The sequence below is a fragment of the Oenanthe melanoleuca genome, chromosome 9, assembly GCF_029582105.1.
Source record: "Oenanthe melanoleuca isolate GR-GAL-2019-014 chromosome 9, OMel1.0, whole genome shotgun sequence".
NCBI classification, from domain to species: Eukaryota; Metazoa; Chordata; class Aves; order Passeriformes; family Muscicapidae; genus Oenanthe; species Oenanthe melanoleuca.
Window position 1 is genome coordinate 5,947,908 of NC_079343.1, and position 20,386 is coordinate 5,968,293.

The following is a 20,386-nucleotide window of genomic DNA, read 5'->3' on the forward strand; positions in this document are numbered from 1 at the left end:
TTCAGAGTTTACCTGAGCTGTACAGTGTTAAGGCACACTGTGACTGTTGGATTTAACAGCTGATAGTGGATCCATCATCTTTCGTACTTTCCATCTCCACAGAACTCTGCATCAATGCAACCTGCAGTTTAGCTCCACAATCCTTCAGAAGGTCCTCATTCTATTACTAAAACTGCTACTTGATCATTTTATTTGATAAACCCTGATCTTTTTGCACTGCATGAAAAATTATTCTTCTATGTGCCATTCTTTTCCACATTGCTCGGGTTTTTGTCTCTAAATTTGAGTATCCTTTAGGAAGTGGGATGGTCATAACTACATCCAATGTTCAAGGTGCAGGTACAATATAAGTTTGAGAGATATTTTTGGTGTCTAATGTATGCGCACATAAATTTGCCCTTTATTTCTAGTTCTTAATTTTGCCTCTCTGAGCACTGCTAAGCACAGAGGTTGTATTTTCAGATTATTCACAATGACAGCAGGCTCCAAGGGCAGAATGTGAGTAACTACAGCTTATCAGCACAAGTGTGGAAGCAGCCCTTGGCTGCCTGCTGTCAGAAGTGACTCAAATCCAGCAATATAAACATAGGTAGTGTTGAGGCTGAGCTCCAAGTTAAGAGTAAGATATAACAATGTAAATATTTGCGCTAAGTCCATTTAGGTCTATCTCCTCTTTCTGAGTGCCTTTATCACACGCTGTTTTCACATCCGCTCTCCCCCACTCACCGACCCTGTGAATAGGCCTCCACCAAAACTTCCCTCTGGAATGAGGGGCCCAGTGTGAGCACAAGTTCTTCCCTCCTCACAGAGGAACCTGTCTGTGTGCATAAACACCTGATCTGAGGGGGCAAAGAGCAGTGCCAGACACTTCTCAGCGGACTCAGGTGACAGGACAAAAGCCTGGCAACCCAAACATGAGCACGTTCCTGCTGTGTAAGCATTTCTGTAGCCACCAATGGAGAGAAAACAGTATTGCCATTGCTAATAACAGGCATCCTACCTATGCCCTGTACCTGGGGCACAGCCCCAGTCCTGGGCTCTTGGGGGAGTTTTCCACTGGCCACAAATACCTGCTGAGTGAGCTGAGGCTCGGCACCAGGTGTCTCTTGGTATAACACAAGCTCAGGTGAGGGACAATGTAATAACAATACAGTGCCAAGCCTCAATAGAAATGGCACACCAAAGAGGCTGCTGAGCTCCAGTTTTCCCTGCGCCAGTCCTTACTTTTCAGGGCTCAACAGCATCATTCAGAGAACCACAAGGCCAGGGCTGACTGGTATTCTCCCATATCCTTTACTTGATAGAAAAAAGCCAACACATTAAACAACAGTAAAACAAAGGCTTTGTAAGCACTGCAGAACTGCTGTAGAAAGGTGAAGAACTTTATATGTTGAGGAAAGCTGGTGTCCTCTAAAAGTGAGACTGGAGATGCAGAAACATCATGGCAAAAACTTATACCTAAAACATTTGATTTCCCTCTTTAAGTGAAAGTCACCATCTACCTGCAACATTTCTATGCTTCTTCTATTAACCTGAAAGAAGGAAATAAGACTTGAGTGCACTTCTGTCTGTAACTGTGCTGTTTAATTCTAACCTTTTTGTTTAACGGAACCTGACTGGTCTTGGATATGAAGTGTCCCAATGAATTTTACAAAAGCAGGTCCTTGAACAGAAGCCAACGAGGTCATTGGGGAACAGTGTGAACCATGACCCCAATCTCTGTTAATCTCAGCCTCTCACTGAGCTGGAGACAGACAGGGACACACACTGAAAATGCTGCTGCCTCTTCAAGAACAGCTTCACCTGCAGCACAACTACCTCCTGCCTAGCAGTGTGTGTCCCCATCTTTTTTGGAGTTACACAGCATCCACACTATTGACTCTCATACAGCTTACCATGCACTTCATGAGCACATTCACCTGATTTTGTATAATTCAGGAAAGTTGAACAGAGATACATTAGAAATCCCTCTTTATTCCTTCTGCTTCTCATGAAGTCACTTATGCAGAATATATTAAAGACCAAAGCATTTACTGACAATGACCTGTGAAGACAATGAAAAAATTAGCTGAACTGGCACAAAGCAATGCCTTTATCTTTCTCTCTCATTTAAAAGTAAGAAGATGAGAGGAATTCTCCTTTTTCACATAATTATTTCTTCCCGCTTTTTTACGGAAACAACTCATTTTCTCTTAGCTGTTAGCCCATTCCAAAGTCCCTTTTCACCCTATGACTATCTGAACACGAACATGTATAGAGCTAGTTTCTGTGAGGAAGCACAAAGAATTTGAGAACTCACATGCAAAACCCCCTTATCTTTGTGCTTAGAAATTAAAGGAGAAATGAAGAAGCGCTAAACTTCAGATGCTATGTGTAACCTTGACTTAGTTTCTGTGTCAGCTTTGGTGAGTCACCAACCTCTGAAGGCTGTCTGCTGTTCTGTGTGGCTTCATTAGTACAGACACCAAAAGGACCTGGGAAGGGAACAGGAGCTGTGGAGGTGACGTTGTCTCTCTGACATGTGCAGCTCTGCTGCAGCCCATGAACCTGGGAAGAAGTGTGGGAAGGGGGGGTTGATAAGGATGCTGCAGATTGCTTTTGCTTTTATTCACAAGGTTCCTGTAGGAGCCTGTACAATTTAAACTCTTGCCAACACAGTTCCTAGATGCATTTTCCCCATTTTTCAGGTATTCCCCTAGCAGTCTCACGGATGAATATAGACAAAAGCAGCACATAAACAATTGTAAATCCAGGTACTCTGAGTGTGACACTATTCTTTGGATATGTAAAACCTTAAACATAAGAACAAAGGGCAAAGCAGGAAAAGGCTCCTCTTTACCAGAGAAGGTAAGGAAGAGGGCTTAAGCTCCAGTCCTGCTTTTTCCTTATCGCAAATATGTATCTATCAGAAAAAATCAAGGTCTTCAAGTTTCCATTCCATGAACTTTAAGAAGTCTAAATACTTTGAGCTTAGTCTTTAAGCAATTTGAGGAGGAGTAGGAAACCAGTGACAGCAATGGTTTAAGCATGCCACATGTTATCTGAAAAACCTCCCCTGAGGGAGTGGCACAGATTGTCTATCTGCTGCCTCAAAAGCTTATGATATCAATGACTCTGTTCCTGGATTGACCATTTCTGGAGCAGACACAGGATCTTTACTTAAAAGGGATTTACAAAGACAACTAAAAGAAACCCTGTTGATAAAACACGCCCAAAGAAAACTTTATTTTAAATTTTTGATTCAAACTTGGCTACTGTTGAAAAATAAGAGGAAGCATCATATCAAAACCGAAGTTAAAACAACACAAGGAATAGTTGCTCAACATGTTTTGGCACGGGTAAGAGAATGAGAGAGCATATATTAGAGCCAAAATCCATAAAAGTCTGGATATGCTTCTAAAAATACAATGCAAGAGGGAACTGTCACCTCAGAATTGAGAGAAGATAAACTGCTGGAACATATACAGATCACAGCAAGTGTTGACAGGACAAATATAAACGGAAATGTGGAAATAGGAGCAGAAAACTAGGAAAGCTCAACATACAATGTGTTTCTCAGCAGTCTGTGTCTAAGATTCACTAAGGATTATTTGAGAGCAAAACATAAGAAAGATTTACCTGTATAAACTTATTTATACTAGAAACCCCAAACTTTATACAAGTAATAAAATAGCAGGCCCTGAAAAGAGTGCTGAAAGACAAATAGTAATAAATGGCAGATGAAATACAAGAGGGAATGAAAAGTCTGAGCATATTAATTAACATAAAGATCGTGGACTCAAGGGGGAAAATTAATCAAGTGCTGCTAAGGAAAAAGGAAAGAAGAAAAACACACAGAGGAGCACTGCAAGTAAAGCATGTTTAATCAGAAAAATGCCTTAAATAACTCCTCTTACATTGCTTTGGATCTTCTACCTTACAAATTTAACTACCAGAATTAGTTGAAATGGTGTATTTTTTGCAAATTAAAAATGGCTGTGTAAACACACCATGTATTATCATACAATTCCTGGTAGATACACAAATTCAAGACACAGAATAAAGCAGTCAGCTGACTCACAGAATGGTCTGGATGGAAGGGACGCTAAAGTTCATCTCGTTCTAAGCCTCTGCCATGGACAGGAGCACCTTCCATCAGACCAGGTTAATCAACCTTGTAACTCCTCTGGTTGTGTCTTAGAGATTGGTGGAAAAACTATTTAAAGTGGGAAAATAGAGTAATGCTGTAAAACAAAATATTCTAACAGAACCTTTGTCAAGTGTTTTATTTTGTAAAGGGCATTTAATTTTCTCACTGTTTTGTAACAAACAGTATTTTTTCTCCCAGCTTTCAGCACTTTCAGCAAATTTGCCTTTTAGGACTTTTCAGTGCTCCCTCTCCCTCACTGTAAGTAAGTTTAAGATGTCTGGAAGCCTTAATATGATGGTGCCTTTCTTGTAAAATACTTATATTTTTAAGTTTAACCAGAAGGCTGAATTTTCTATACAGCTTTTTTGGGCATAACTACATTCTCATTCCTGTCAACACAGACTCTTACCTATTAATTGTTTTCTTGTCCTTCCCCCATGAAATTGTCCTTGAAGCTCACAGCATAAAACACCAAGGGGCGTTACAATATGGATCACCTGCTTGATGACAATATTTAAAAATGGAGTTACATTGTCATTCCTGGCCCTCATCAGTGGCATATTCTGGCTCCATCACTCTGAAATAGCTTAAAGCAGCCCCCAAGTGTGTTCACCAGGTGAAAAGAGAAAACTGTTATTTTGGCTGTTGAAGCAAAGCAAAACCACTGGGATGTGCACCTGCCCACCTGCCTCTCGTTTCTCTTGCTTCCTAAGCATCTCTGTGGAGATATGTCCTCAAAAGAACAGTCCTTTCTTGCAGTTTTCAGAATCCGTGATTTCTTCCTTTCCCCTTATACTTTGCTGCATTTAAAGGCACAAGTTTACCTTTCCATCCTTCATTCCACTGTTACAGATGTTTCAGTTTTTCCTTCTCCTCCTTGCATTTTCCCTACAAATGAGACTTCATAAATATAATTAAGTTTTATAGGTCTCTAGGGAGACCTTGTAGCACCTTCCAATGCACAAAGGAGCTCTAAGAGAGCTGGAGAGGGACTTTGGACAAAGGCTTGGAGTGACAGGACAAAGAAGAATAGCTTCCCACTGCCAAAGGGAGTGATGGCATATTGGGAAGGGAGGTGAGGCCCTGGCGCAGGGTGCCCAGAGAAGCTGTGGCTGCCCCATCCCTGCAAGTGTTCAAGGCCAGGTTGGATAGGGCTTAGAGCAAGCTGGGATAGTGGAAGGTGACCCTGCCCATGACAGGGGGTGGAATAATAGGAGCTTTAAGGTCCCTTCCAACCCAAACCATGCTGGGATTCTGTGACATTTAATACTTGGTTGCTGTTATTACAGGCTGACAAGAATAAGAAAGAAATGCAGGGAGGACTGTCCATTTTCACAGTCCCTGCCACCATAAACGGTTTGCATGAGATCAAAGTCTCCAACTCCCTAAGAGTTAAATGCACTTTTCATCACAGTATGATGTGTCTCCCTGTTCCCAGTCAGAAGGAACTGCAAGCTTTGCTTAGCACAGGCAGAAGGGAGCACTTGCCAGGCTGAGGACTGCTCTCCTTCCCCAAAAGCAGCTTGCTCTTCCCAAGGAAGTAGCCAGCTCAGAGCTCTATACACAGCACATAACTGAAGAATAATCCTGCTGTTACAGGCTACCATGGAAACCAGAGCGGAAAAAAAGGGCTGTATATTAAAATTTGAGCGTGAGAATATCCATCACTGCTATTAGACATAATGGTCTGTAAATGTTTCTGTTAATGGGTCTGGGGTGGAACCTCTCCTGTTTGCCAGTTTCTCCTGTAAGTATTACAAGTGGAGCTGAACACAAGATAGAAAAAATAATCAAAAATCTTTACAGCTCAAGTGTGCTCACACACTACAAGCAGAAAAAAAAAGAAGTATCTGTTTGACACAAGGGCAAGCAACTCCAAATGCAAACATCAGAAATTAAACTCCAATCCATGGGTTTCGTCAAAAGTTGACAACAAATACATTCAAGAGTGAAACATCAGCATAAGCTGTTTCTTTATTCTTAATAAAAGTTTTTATTCTTTCAGAATAAGCATATGACACCAGTAAGGCAAATTTCTGCATCTCTGCATCATCAACAAACCTTCACTACTTGTGGGGTTCCAGCCCCACAAGCCAGGCATACTCAGGTGAAAAAGGAAGAGGAGGGAATCTAAAAGGAAAAAATTACATTAATAAACAAATCTTGAGAAGAAAGAGTAGCTCAGCCTGGCTTTCTGCACCGTTATCACTACAATTAAATCCTTTGTAAGTCAGATAAAAAAAATCATGGCAGTTGAATCACCGTCCTTTGTTTATCAGGACTTAAGATTCAATCTGGTATTGAAATACCTACAAGTGGTACCAGGAATTGATTGACATATATGTTTTCTCCTCTATTTTAATGGAAAGGTTTACATCTTCCGGAAGCAAGTTCCATTGTGATTGATTGAAAAGACAATTTAACCTGTTGCAATGGTTGGAAAATTACATATCAAAGTGCTGCTAACTCTAACTCAACCTTCTCACTATTCTGAGCAAAAAGATACTCCATCACTGGCCACTTATCCAATTCACCAAATTATAAAACAAGATAGGAAAACAAATTGATCCCTTTCCTCTGAACCTGAAAAGAATGTGGTCTGCTGAGATTCTACTGATAGTGCCATCCCAGGATGAAATGATGATGTCTAGACAGGCGTAACAGCTGAATGGATTTTCTTCTCTTTAAATGCAAATATGTCAGTGTATGTGACTCTCTAATTTGAATTGCTGGATGAAAAACTGACTGTGAACCAATGGTTTGTGCTCACAGCCCAGAGAGCCCCCATCCTGGGCTCATCCCACATCATGGAAAGAAAAACTCTTCTTAAGTCCAGCTCTAATAGTGAGAAAGCACTTCTGTGGAATTAGACTCACCTTACGTCTTACACTTTGCATTTACTCAGTCTTCTCCACCATAAGAAAAAAAACTAGCAGCTTACAAGGAAGGCTGTGAGAACCAGCAATACTTTATTAAACTTAAAAGATGTTGTATTCTTGAAATACATCTGCCTCCTCTCCAGCAATGAAAAAAATGTCACTTTGAATGGTTAATTAAAGTGACTTGAACAACATAAGCTGAAAATCAAAGTGGGGGTCAAAGAAGGTTTGAACCAACAGTACAGAAAACTGCCATTATTTATGTCACCATAAGCTGAAATTCCACTACATCTATATCTATGTGATTAAATATATATAGTTTGTATTCACTCTCATAAGTTGCTGAAAGTATTTCTAGGCCCTTTTTCCCAAGTCACAAGAACTTGTAAGTTATCCAGAACATTTACTTCAATAATGATTAAGTAAACAAAATAAAGAGTAGAGATTGTGGTAAATCTGACAATCTACATTAAAGGTTTTCCAAAAAAATGATGGAATGTCTGTAATGACTTTGGAAGCCAATTCCCACATGGGATGGTGCTTATTAAAGGCCAGTGACTGCTCCTGAGGGAAAGGGCTCCCATCAGCCCAAGGTGCTTTAAGTTTCATCCCTTCACACCCAGGGCCAGTGCTGCAAGTAGAGGGCCAACACCAGCAGTTCAAAGCTGAAATTTAAGCTACTGGCATTACCAGAAAGAAATGCAAAACTCTATACCAGTGTCTGAGCTTGTGACAGTCACCCAAGAACTGGGCTCAGCTGTGCTGCTGGCCAGGGAACTCCTAGCTGCTCCTGCAGGGTCTTTTGTACTTTTGTACAACATCCCTTCCAGACACCCAAAAACATTCCACCACACTTCCTGCTCCATGCAAATAAAGAAAAGACAAGGTCAAGGCTATTGATACCATTCTGTCCTGGAATGACTTTGACTCTGGCAGTGCCAGAAAATGCTGAAACTTCCAGTTAAAAGGATATGAACAATTATAAGGATCAGCTGGTCATGGTTCAGGTTAAAGACAACTGAGGCAATCTAATCAGACTGATATAAATAAGGAAAGAAGTAGGCAGTGGTGGAATGTGAGCAGGACTGGATCTGCTTCAGAGTCCACTTCTTCCAATTTAGGATGGCTCTTCTTTAAAACCCAAGCTTTTTTTCTTTTTTCCCCTATATCCAGCTACTACTGCCTGCAGATTAACAGAATATTGGATTTGGTTTAACCACTTTCTTTGTACCAGAGAATACCACTTTCTCATTAGGATACAGACCCTTTCATATCAGCCTCATCTCCTACTCTTCAGAAATAATTACTGCAGTGCACTTAATCAAATAAGTCTATGGCCTCATTAATGGAAAGGAGAGAGAACCGTAATTACAGTGTTTGCTGAGAGAAATATCACTTCTTCCAATTTAATTCCTACCCTTGGTCTGCGAAAAGTCTGACTAAACCTTCTGCAGAATTTGCATCTTTGGAAAGGCCAGAGACTTTTCCAATTTGTAATACAGTCAGAAAAGATCTAACATCTAGTGGTATTTGGTTGCTTTTTTATAATTAGTTCTTGTCTTCCCAGGAAGCACCTGTCATCTACAGTAAATCCAGCAATGTATCTCACACACAGCCAGAAAACTCATACACTGATATAATTTGTTCACAAGTCTGAGAATAATACTGCAAAAATAAATCAGACTAAGGCTTTTATTTCTCTGCTTAGTACAGAGGGTGTTCCTCCTGTAATAAATTTGTATAATTGAGAAAAAAAAACATAAAGAGGAAATGGCACAGATATGGCTAGCAAAGCATCAACTATTTGGAATTATTAACACCAAGAGATATTTACTGTTCTTCTCTTGAAAAGCTGTAGCATTAAAAGCATGGTCTAACTGAGAGACTCCTCAAGTTTTACCTCTGTAGTCATGTGAATAGTGCTATTTTCCAGATCAATATGCATGTAATTAAATTAATGCAGTGGAAAACAGGCAATAGTATTTGAACTCCTTGCAATTTTTCTCCAATGAGCAGTGCCAAAAATAATTTTACAAGCTCTGAGTTTACTTAGTAGTGCACAGGGGCAGAACACAGACTTTGCTCCAAGCTTACAAGGAGTGCTTTCATTTTCAGCAGAGATTTGAGCTTATTATACAGAACCAGCAGTGCATAATTCATTTCAAATCTAATTTATCTTTCCTTACATTATAGATTTGTTCTAAAGTATTCTAGTACCATGAGTTCTGTCAATTAATTCAATAAATTTATTATAAATTATTTGAAAGTTTGCATTAATTCATACCCATAAATTAGTTAATAGCCGATTTTAAGCCAGCTGCTTTTTTGGTCTGCTGTTATATGTGAAATACAAATAGTTTGATATATTCAAGAAGCAATTAATAAAGAAAAATATGTTTGGTTTAAATTACTGTTGCTCCTGTTACCAATTCATAGAGGGAAACCTCGGACTGCAGTCAGAACTCAGCACAGCAGGTATTTCATTCAGATTTTCAAACCACAAACCAGTGTGCCCTTCCTTCATGTCTCCTGCACTGAAAATCAATTCCTATGGCTTTTTCCCACTCATTTCTGAAAGTAGCAGGATACATCTTTTGGGAAGGAGATGCCATTAGTTCACAAGTGGTTATAAAACGTATTGCACTACTTCAACACTTTTTTACACTTTCAGATGGGATTTTTTTTTAATTTTTCAACCCTTCTCATCCCCAGAAATCAGTAACATGCAGAGTTGAAAAGAATTCAAAAAGAAGTTGTAATTACTTTCCTTATAGCCAAATAATCTTTGAAGAGCTAAAGAACAGTATAAAGAAATAGTAAGGAAGAAAGAGTACATGAGATGACAAGTACAAATACATACAGCAGCAAACAGGAAGAAAGAGTAAAAACATTTTTGATTTAAAATTAAACACACAACAAAACCAAAGCTTTAATTTCCAGAATGTCAATAGATATAAACCATTTTTAATTATTCACAAAAAAATGATTTTGATGTAGCCATATTAATTGCCAAGTGTCTGATATGAACTTTTTAACCTTACCTATATTCCTTTGAAGAACTAATGAAACATTTAATGCATGCCTAGTAATCTGATTTACCTTCCACCCAAGCCATTTTCATCTTATTTTCAGTTTGAACTTCATAAGCTTTCACTTCAAGACAAACACACTGTAAAAATTACCTCAAGGCTCAGAAACAAGAAGTACAAAGTTCAGCTCTTGTTTATCTACACCACACATGAAATTAAGATTAAGCCATTTCCATCTTAGTCTTATCTCCCCATTTTTGAATGTGGTTACTGGCATGTTTGTAACTGCTTTATAGTTATAGGGGTGCATTTATTTCTTTATACTATGCATACAAAATATTTCAGAAATCCTTGACATTGCTATGACTTAAATCCTACACAAATAAGTAACAATTTCTCAAAATGTATATTAGCTCTTACTTTGCAACATTCTTCCCTATATTTATACACGGAAATGGGAATTTGTTGAAGGAATTATGAGAAAGCAGACTTTATACACTTAATAAAAATACAAGCTCCAATGTAATGAATTGTAGTATTTTCTAATTTGGTCACAATACAAAATATTTATGATACCAACTTCTTAATAATAACTGAATGACTGAAGAGGTAAAGATTTTTAACACATGCCAAAGTCAGAAACATTTCTCACTCTGCAGTTCCTTGCAAAAGGCCCATATGTAGGGAATTAGATTTACCAAAGTCTTCTTTGTGTTCCATAACATCCACCTGTACAGAACAATGATTCCATCTATCACAAAACAAAATCATGAACGACTCATTTTTTTCAGACCATTTCTCTAATTACCATGTTACATCCTCTATTAAAATATTATTAATCAGAGTAAATGACACTATTTCCTGGCAAATTTGCTTTCTGGAATTCTTTCCAACAGCAAAGCAAGCACATGCTTGTTCACTGCTTTTGCCAGACCATATAATGGCCACTCTTTGCTGCTCTTTCCTGGTTTTAGCCTTCAATTTCCTTTGGCAAAGTGGAAATCTTAGTTTGCCCTTAATTAAGCTCATATAACATGAAAAAAAAAACCAAAATGAGAAAGCTAACTCAGAACTCCTGCACTTATTAGCTCAGTTTGGGCCATTCAATCAGAATTTGAGAGAGGATCTAGAATAGGTGAGAACAACCAGGCACTGAAGGATGAAGTGGGAAGAGAGTGTGGAACCCCAAGTGTTGAATTCACAGGAAAAGTTCCACAAAGGAGTCTGGCTTTAAGCCCTGAGGAAAGACACATAGACAGATCTCTGCTTACTCACAACTGAGAAAAACCCAGCCTTAAGCAGCAACAGCAATCCAGGCCACACATGACAGCCGGAATATCTGCTCATCAATGACCACTTTTAAAAACCTGCTTAAAAATGTACAGGTTTCTGGCTTATCCATCAGAAAACAAATAAGAGGGAAGTAGGTGGATGGGAGAAAAGGAATGGGAATAATTTCACTGTACACTTGAAAGCAGTCAAGTAGTTTCTTCTTCAATTACGTGAGACCTTTTTCCCCTGGAAAAGAAAGCTTCTTTTTTCCCCTGGACTCAGTGGCTGGTTTTCCTTCACAGCTCAAGAGGCTGTTTCAACCACTAATTGCCTCTGGTTAGGAAAAAAAAAATTATTCCACAAGCATGGCTCTCTGCCTTTAAAATGTAGAAAGGTCAGAGTGCTCGAGGAGTTTCTGTTTGTTTTCTATCAATAACAGAAGGCATGAGCTGACAGCCATGCAGATACCCCAGTCATCTCTAAATCCAGGGAGCTCCAGAAATGGAAACAGCCTGGTTGTCATAGCAGCGGAGCAGGATACCTGAGCTAATTACTCAGTCTGAGAGGCAGAGTTAATTAGCCCTGATGCAGCATCACACTGACACAGTTATAATCCTTCTGGGACCTCACGTACATATTGCTGATTAGACATTTCAGTTTGCTTGCAACCAGCTCAGGAGAGCTCAGCACTCAATGCTGTGCTTTACATAAATATTCAAAAGAAGAGAAAAAAGGGGGAAAAGCAAAAATATGTTCTTACAAAGAAGAAAGCAATGGAAAAGAGCCAACAAAAACCCCCAGAAAACTCTGAACATTGATCTACAACACTTCTGCAAGGGAGGAGGATGCCTGAATCCACAATGCTGCAGATCAAAGCACAACAATGGAGATGGAAATTTTAGTGTGGATACACCTCCATCCCCAGTCCAGTGGCACTTAATTGAAAAAAGGGCTTTATCGTTACAACAAGCTAATGTCAAGACTTAATAATGAAAACTCTGAAATTTTTCTCCTGACTTAGAAATAAGAAAGTAAATACAATACCACCTGCTTTACAGATTGTAAATCCCATGGAAAATAAACACCTACTACCAACAGACGTACCTGTTTTATTTTCAAGGACAGCAAACGGTATTTTTGCTGTTTTTCCACAAAGTAGTAGTATTTTATCACTTACCTTTTCACCTTTCTAATGTACTGATATAAGATCCTCCCTCTGAGGGAAGCAGCAACATATTTTAAAAGGGTCAGAAATGAAAAGTGAAGGTACCAGTCCTTGTTAACCATTTTTCTGCCACAGAAATTCAACATAACATGATGGAAAAGATCACACAGACAAGCTGTGAAAGGCAGGGACTTTTTTGTATTCTCAAAGGAAAAAACAAGCAAGATAAATTCTTTACATAACCATTTCACTTCTTTGTAATCAAAACTTGCAAAGGCAACATATGTACAGATTGAGCAGGCAAATTAGAGGAAAGATGACATGACAAGTGACCAACTCCCATGCAAATTTGCTTATTGAACTGAGATGTTTTGACAGTTCAATACAAGAAACTTCCCACTTACACCAAATAGCACTCTAAAACACAGAAATATTATTGGAGTCACACTAAAACCTAATCTCCTATGTTTTTAATGGATATACATTAAATAGATACTCAGAAGAGTTGACAAAGGACAGACATGCTTGAATATTTGGTGCATATTTATTGAATTTTAAACTGCACAGATCTTTTACATTCACCTGCAAAAGCCCCTAATTTATAATTGTTAGTATTAGCAATTTACTTAATACTCATGCTTACTCATATCATTTCTCATTTCTGCAACACCTACAAGCAAAGCTGGAAGATGCCAAGAGGGTCATTCAAGCATCTGTGCTGCCCAGAAAATGGGATAAATACATAAAAATCAATGTTTCTCTAAACAGAAGGGTATTTTTTCAGGGTCAATAGGGTTGCTAAATAAAACAGTTTGGTGCCTCAGTTTCTAATTAAAGCCAAGAAATGGACACACACTCTTCCACCTGCTCAAAACTTCTGAAAGACACATCAAGCTAAATGTACTTTACACATATTTAGATATCTAGTGATTCTAAGCACTATTGAAATGGTAGATTTATAAACCTAGCATCACAATTTCCTGAGAAACTTTGTCCCAAGTTAGCCATCCTCCTCTCTTCAGTTAATGATCACAAACTTAGATATATTATCAGTCAGCATTTAGATCCAGCTTTGGGAAAGGAGGCTGGAAAATCCAAGACAATGTTAGTGGAGCAAACTGAAAAGAAGAAAATTAAGGAAGATAAAGCAGTTGTTGAGATTCAAAAGAGGTGGTTATTTATCAGAAACAGAAATAAGCAAGAATGTCAATTAAGTCTCTAAAGGGAAATAAAGAAGCCATAATATATGATCTTCCCATGAAAAAGAATCTTGGTCATCCTCACAAAATAAGAACAACCCCCTGCTTCTCATTTCCATTAAGGACAGCTTGGTATGTACTTTACCCTAAGTGGACTACCAATAAAATCCATTCTCTTCTGATAAGCTTTATTTATTCTAGAAAACAAGCATATTACTGGAAACTGGAAAGAACTGCACTGTTTGCCAGGATTTTAACCCTGTTCTACAGTTGTTACAACAGCCGCTGCAAAAATTCCAGCACAGAAATAAATCTCCCAAACACACTACAGACCTGGGGATAAGTAATTTTTGTTTCCTTTCTCCTATCATTGCTGTTTGGGACCAGAAGATACTGAAAGAAGCTCAGCAGAGATAGCCCTGGGATACAGAGCAGAGCAGTGAAAATGAAAAGTCACCATTCAAAGAAAAGCCAAGTCAGTCAATGACATCAGGCACTTGCAGCGCTGCTGCCTCCCAGTCAGTAACAGAAAGCTTTTCTGGGAAGCACATGCTCCAATAGCATATGGCTGACAGTGGGCATTCAGCCTGCATCACTCACCAACAAGTGGTTTAAAAAATAGGTATCTTATCAGAGTGCTGCATTCTCTAATGGGGAGAAAGAAAGGAAGAATAAATTAGAGAGCAGCAGGGGAATGAAGATATTTATGACATGCCTTCACCAAAAGCTTGCATCAACAAGAATATTAACATTTGGCCAAGGATGCCTTTGGTTTAATGCTGCCCAAATTCTTACAAATAAACTTGTCAGGTTGCTTTTTTCATTTACACCTTCAGGAGACAGTTAGTAAAAAAAGAAAAAGCACACAGAATACAACTACTTCCACATATGCTGCCAAACAACTGAAAAATATTTCAGGGATTCTGTGTGAGCAGTGTAGACATTGACACAGGCTGGTAACCTAAGCCCTAACCTTCAGCCCTTTCACAGAATGCTCCCAGAGCTTCAGTCTTTCCTGTCATCCACAAAATAAATTTATTTCCTTCAGCTATGAAAAAGGGGTTGCTGAAGCTGCTGATGGTTCCTATTTCTTTTCTCTGATGCTTTTAACTACTCCAGACTTCATCTTCTACTTAAGAAGGAAGAAAAGGGACCCCTATCCAGACCATTTGATGCCTAAAGTTGTATTCCCACATCAGATACAAAATGAAGAGAAAACAACCCACAGTTAAGGAATTCTTTTAAAGTAAAATTAAAGTAAAATAAAGTAAAATTCTATTCAAAGTAAATTCCAGGAAGCATCAGAAAACAGCAAATAGTTTGGTTCTGAGCACTACAGAGAGAGTGGAACTCTGTCTCTTTTCAAGGCTGAGTTAACTGAAAAAAGACAACACATGAAAAATTCATTAGAAGGCACAGTGTGGCAACAGAATGCTAGAATGGCTGACTGCTGCACGTCTGGTAATGGAGACTGCTTAAGTAGGGTATAAAAGGAAGGGCACTTGCTGCTGATGTGATAAAGTATCACAGAGGAGCAAATGGAGCTTCATCCACAGGAAATCTTTCTTGCCAATGGAAGTGAACTGAAGCCTGATTCCTTCCTCTTCAGTAAAAAAAAAAAAAATCCTAAAAAAGAAAGAAAAAATATCAAAGTTAAGGTGTAGTTACCTACTAATTTTTGTAATTAAAAAATTGGGAAGAAACAAAAAGGGGAAATAAAGATACGCCTACCTGGAGTACCAGATCTTTTGTCTCCTGCTGCTGACAAGTAGAGTGTCTCTGTGAGGATTTGTACACTTTAGCATGATGACCAGAAAGTGAGAAAGAGAATGGGTAGCCCTTGACAAACAAGCTTTAAATCAAATCATTCTGGAATGCAGACAATATTTCTATACAAATCATGCACAGAAGGAACACAAATCCAAGTGTCTTCCCCATCTTTACCAGCATTTGAATTAACACATGTTTGTTGGTCAGATTTATTCTATACAACTTGTTTCCCATGTTCTGTACCTCGACATCCTGAACACTGGATAAAGAAGTTGATTAAATCCAGAAGTGCTATGTCCCTGTCTTGTTTATATGATTCAATCCAGTCGTCCACCACAGACTGTCAAGAAAAAAAGAATAACTTATCAGAGACTTTTAAAAAGTGTTTTATTAAAGGCAAATTACTTATTCTTTTCAGTATATAATTTTATAATTGAGCATTTATTTTGCATAATTATACATATGTACAAATTTAGAAATCTATGCACCTTCTCTCAAGGTGGAGACAGAACAAATATTGTTACAGAACAGAACTGTATGTATCATTTTCTGGTATTATATTGCATAAACACAAGTTCAAATTGAAATTATTGTATTTCCTCAAAACCACTTGGAGTATTTTTATAGTTTTAAAATTGTTTTGAAAAACACCCCACACTGTTGCTCCATTCAGAATGACCAACATATAATCCCAGAAAACTGAGGAGTAGAAATACTTTGGGATAAATACCCATTTTATGTTGCATAGTGAATATCTCAGTATTTATAAAGGCCAAGTAGTATATCAGTCACTCAGGAACACTGTAAATAGTTCAGGAAAACAAAATATAATGAGGAATACATAGTAAATAAAACAATACACAGAATTTTGACTTAGGGTGTTTGCAAGCTACCTGGATAACAGGGTAGGAAACTCAGTCAGTTTTTAACTGCTCTCAGAACTACAGTTAACCCGGAGATATTTTTATAATCTTTAACATTCCAAGCTCCTCAGCTACATAAACACTGTAGAACTGTAAAGAACTGTGTATATTTAATGTAATGCGATATTATGCTTTACTTATTTTATGAGGGAAAATACAAGCATTTCTGTTCGATACATGCAACAGCAATCAGTAGGAAAAGCTTGATTATGTTATCAGAGCACACCTTGCAAACAGGTTAGTTTATTCTGGACAATTAAGGTCTGCAATGAATTTCTATAAAATTAAGTATAAAAAAATCACACACACATATAAACATCCCACCATGCTCACACAACTGCCTTCTACCATGCTGACAAGGAATCAATAGGAAAGAAAAAAATCCAAACAATTTGTTCTCTTAGAAAAATCTGCCTTTTTCCTAATTAGTAGCTGTAAGGAGGGATCTTGAAAAAACCCCTCTGCATTTTCCAGTTTATCCAAGTGCAAACTCCCAAGACTACCAGTGGGCCAATGGCAGGTGTGTGAGGAAAAGGATGCAGCAAACCAGTTGTGTATGTAGCAGAGACATACAGAACTCTGAACTGAGCCAAGGCACTCCACGTTTAACACAGATCACTACATTCACCCTTGAGCCACGAGCAGACTAGCAGTACTATCTTGTTATCCAACAATCAGCATGAATATCTAAACATCCAATTTGCCAGGAAACTCAGTTTTCATAGGTTTTTCCTCCCAACAGACACACACGTGTGCACACCCTGCCACCCAGTAGGAGAAGCAATCTTAAAAAGGGGTCCATCTGCTACTTAGAAGAAATTAGAAAGCAAGTCTTGGCCTCTAATTAAGCTTCACACAAGTTGAGGAAGCAGCAGCATAAAACCAGTTATCTAGAATGTTATGTCACTGTTATTTCATCATGGATTCAGATCTGTTCCTGGAAGTATCAATCATTTCAATCAATCAGCAAAATTCTCCAGGGTACATAAACCAAATGTAGCCAAATGTAAAAAGTATTTACTACACCAAATATTGACAGAGCTTAATGACCAGGCTGTTGGTGTACTACCAATTTACAAGATTTGTTTGAACAGCTCTATTACTGCAGATATCAGAACAACATGCAATTTTGCCAGAGCTATTTTTTACACTAAAGAAAATAGCAGCTGTGCTGGGTCAGATGACAGGTTCACCTGCCCAACAGAGCTTATACATGTAGGGAAAAGCATAAGAAAAGGGCAAGAATACACTGATATTTCTGAGTTACTGTCCAAGACTCTTAGGACTGCAGCAAATTTCTTCTCTCATGGATGTGTCTGTCTAAACCAGCTTTATATCTACATCATCTTACAGCAATGTGCAAGGGTTAACTATTCACTGCAAAATAAAAGAATAATTGTGTTTTAAACTTCCCAATTGTTAGATCCATTTGATGTGACCCAACTCTTATGAAACAAGAAAAAACAAACCCCAAGCTCCTGTTTGCATTTTCTATGCTTCCATCTGGTCACCTCTTTCCAGGCAGAATAATCCCAGTCTGCACCATGTGGCTTTCCCAGAAATAATTCTGTATCTTTATCCTTGCCCACTCTTGTCACACATATCTTGAGAGATTCTGAAGTCTACTATATTCTTCTTTGAGCCTGGGAAATCTCAGCTGCTTTTCCTGAGTGTTAATAACTAGTTTCTCAGCATCTGTTCATTATCCACAGCCAAGTTCCACAGAAAACACTCCTTGTGGAAGTAAGGCTGGCCCAAGAAATTCCCTCCCACATTCAGTCTTACTCCTGTTTGTTGCTATAACACACTGCCCCTGCAGCCATACCACTGCAGCTTCTCATGGACTGTGCTATAAACACTGCCAGTGAACCATTCTGGAATTAAAAAAAGGGGGAGCCAAGGGAAGAAATGTGAAGGAATACCTTTACATTTTGCTTCTGCTTCTTTTATACAATTATTTAAATTATTTTTGCAGCACTATCTCAAACTGCAGTATCCTCTCACTTCTTCTATTTTTTGTCTCTCATACAAAAAGAATTGCGTGGGACACGCTGTGTCCTCAAGCACTGGGGGCCCACTCTGTACTACCAGTATAGCACTTGCACTTTCAACCCAGAACCACCCTGCAATTTACAGAAAGATAAAGATAAGTGGCTCATCTCCAGACTTGGGGACTAGACTTGAGGCAATTCACAGTCTTCAGTGGCAGCAGTAGATAAGAAAACCAGAAAAATCAGAGTAAAGGTTCTCAGAGGAATAGCAGGCACAGACTGTCGCATCCTCCCAGAGAACTGACAAAGCTGTAAGTAAAATCTGAATTTGTGGGTAGGGTTCATTTGATCTAAGCTGGCATGCACAAGCTCCTCAGTGTCTTGGCACTCACCACTGTGTGTGACACACACACACAGTGCTCAGGGAACTGTCAGTGTAACTCCTTGCTCTGAACAGGTACCTGTGGAGAGCTGAGAGAGCTCCTGATGCACAAGGCTTGTGTTTACCCCAAGAGAGCCCCACTGACAAGTCACATACAGGCACCTGACCTGTCAGCATCAGCACAGAGCCACACCAACTGCATTCACTAAGCCCTAAAATCAGTGCCCCAAATAACACCCACAGAGCCACACACTCAGCCCCTCATAGACACTTGGCATGCTGGCTGCCTAATTCAGTTAGAGATTACAGTTTAAGGCAACGGGAGATAATGAAGCCAGACTACATATGCTACAACAGTTGGAACTTAATCAAACTGTTGACTTTTGATATAACAGAAAAGAGCTATAAAAATGAAAACACTAGATAAATAAATAAAAATCAGACTCAAAAGAGAGACAAGTATCAACTGAACCGAGACAAAACAGTAGTAATCCAAATACCAGGAAAAAATGTTGAATACAAGCAAAAAAGGAATCAAACCACAGGCAGCAGTGTAGCAAATGGTGCAACATTCAAACCTTGCCAGAAATGGAATTATTTTGCATAAATATGCATAGAGAGAAGGACTCCTATTAAAAACAAGGATTTCTAACCAACAGGTCCCAGGTTCCAGTCAACCCTATTTTTATACATAATCCAAGAGCAAACTCGGGGAAATGACCCACATTTGATCACCTTGCCCAGAGACTCCTGTTCTTGCCCCTCCCTGTCACCTCTCCCAAGCACAGGTCATTAACACCTTGAAGGCACATGTGGTGACAGGAGGGAAGGACCAGGTGGCCAGTTCAGAAATGAGGTAGCTACAAGCATGGTCCATCCCCCAGAATTCATCCCCACAAGTCTCCCTGCCTACTTCCACAAAACATTAGGAAAGAAGGCAGCAATAGATTGCATGAGCTGCTCCAGTGGTACGCATCTGCTTCCACATGTTTTTACCTTCAGATGCAGTGGGGAACATGGATTTACCATATGGGAAAATGCACTTACATGCTGTGCATGAAACACGATAAATTCAGCATTCTGGAGAGGCACAGGACCTACAGGACCACGTGCTGTAGCCTGCCCAGGGGCAGCACATCCATGCTTTTGGGATTCACCAACTTTAAGGCACACACACAAGGAAACTCGGCAACAAGCTCAGTTACACAGATAAAATCTCCAAATGACTCCAGTAACACCAACAGCCCTCTTCCAGTCCCTGCTGTCAGGACACACCTAGACACACAGGCACACACACATCCATATACACAGCTGCATACATGCACCACATCTCTGGGCCAGTCAACAAATCCATACAGGTACATTACAAAAATAAGACTCAAAATTTCTTTTTTATTATGAAATTGCTTCTACTCTTATGAGAATGGAATAAAAAAATCAAGGTTTCCTGCAAATGGCAGATGAGGTATGGTACAAATACAGAGTCAGTACTAAGATTTTCCAAAGCCTGCAAGAGTTTTTAAGAGAATCTCACAGAAACGAACTCTGATGAGTCTGTTTTAAAAACTAGCATAGAGCATAACTTGAAGAATATGCCAGGTAAGCAACCCTACAGAAATAAGAAGCCTAAATGAAGTCAAGCAAGTA

At 39.0% G+C, this 20,386-nt stretch overlaps 1 protein-coding gene across 1 annotated transcript in view; it reads right to left on the minus strand.

The window, feature by feature from the left end:
- The window catches only part of STAG1 (STAG1 cohesin complex component), a 158,089-nt gene that overhangs the window by 78,404 nt on the left and 59,299 nt on the right, over window positions 1–20,386 (minus strand). Inside the window, exon 5 of the mRNA XM_056499180.1 lies at window positions 15,687–15,783. Within this exon, the coding sequence (XP_056355155.1) occupies window positions 15,687–15,783 (97 nt within the window). The remainder of the gene's footprint in view (window positions 1–15,686; window positions 15,784–20,386) is intronic.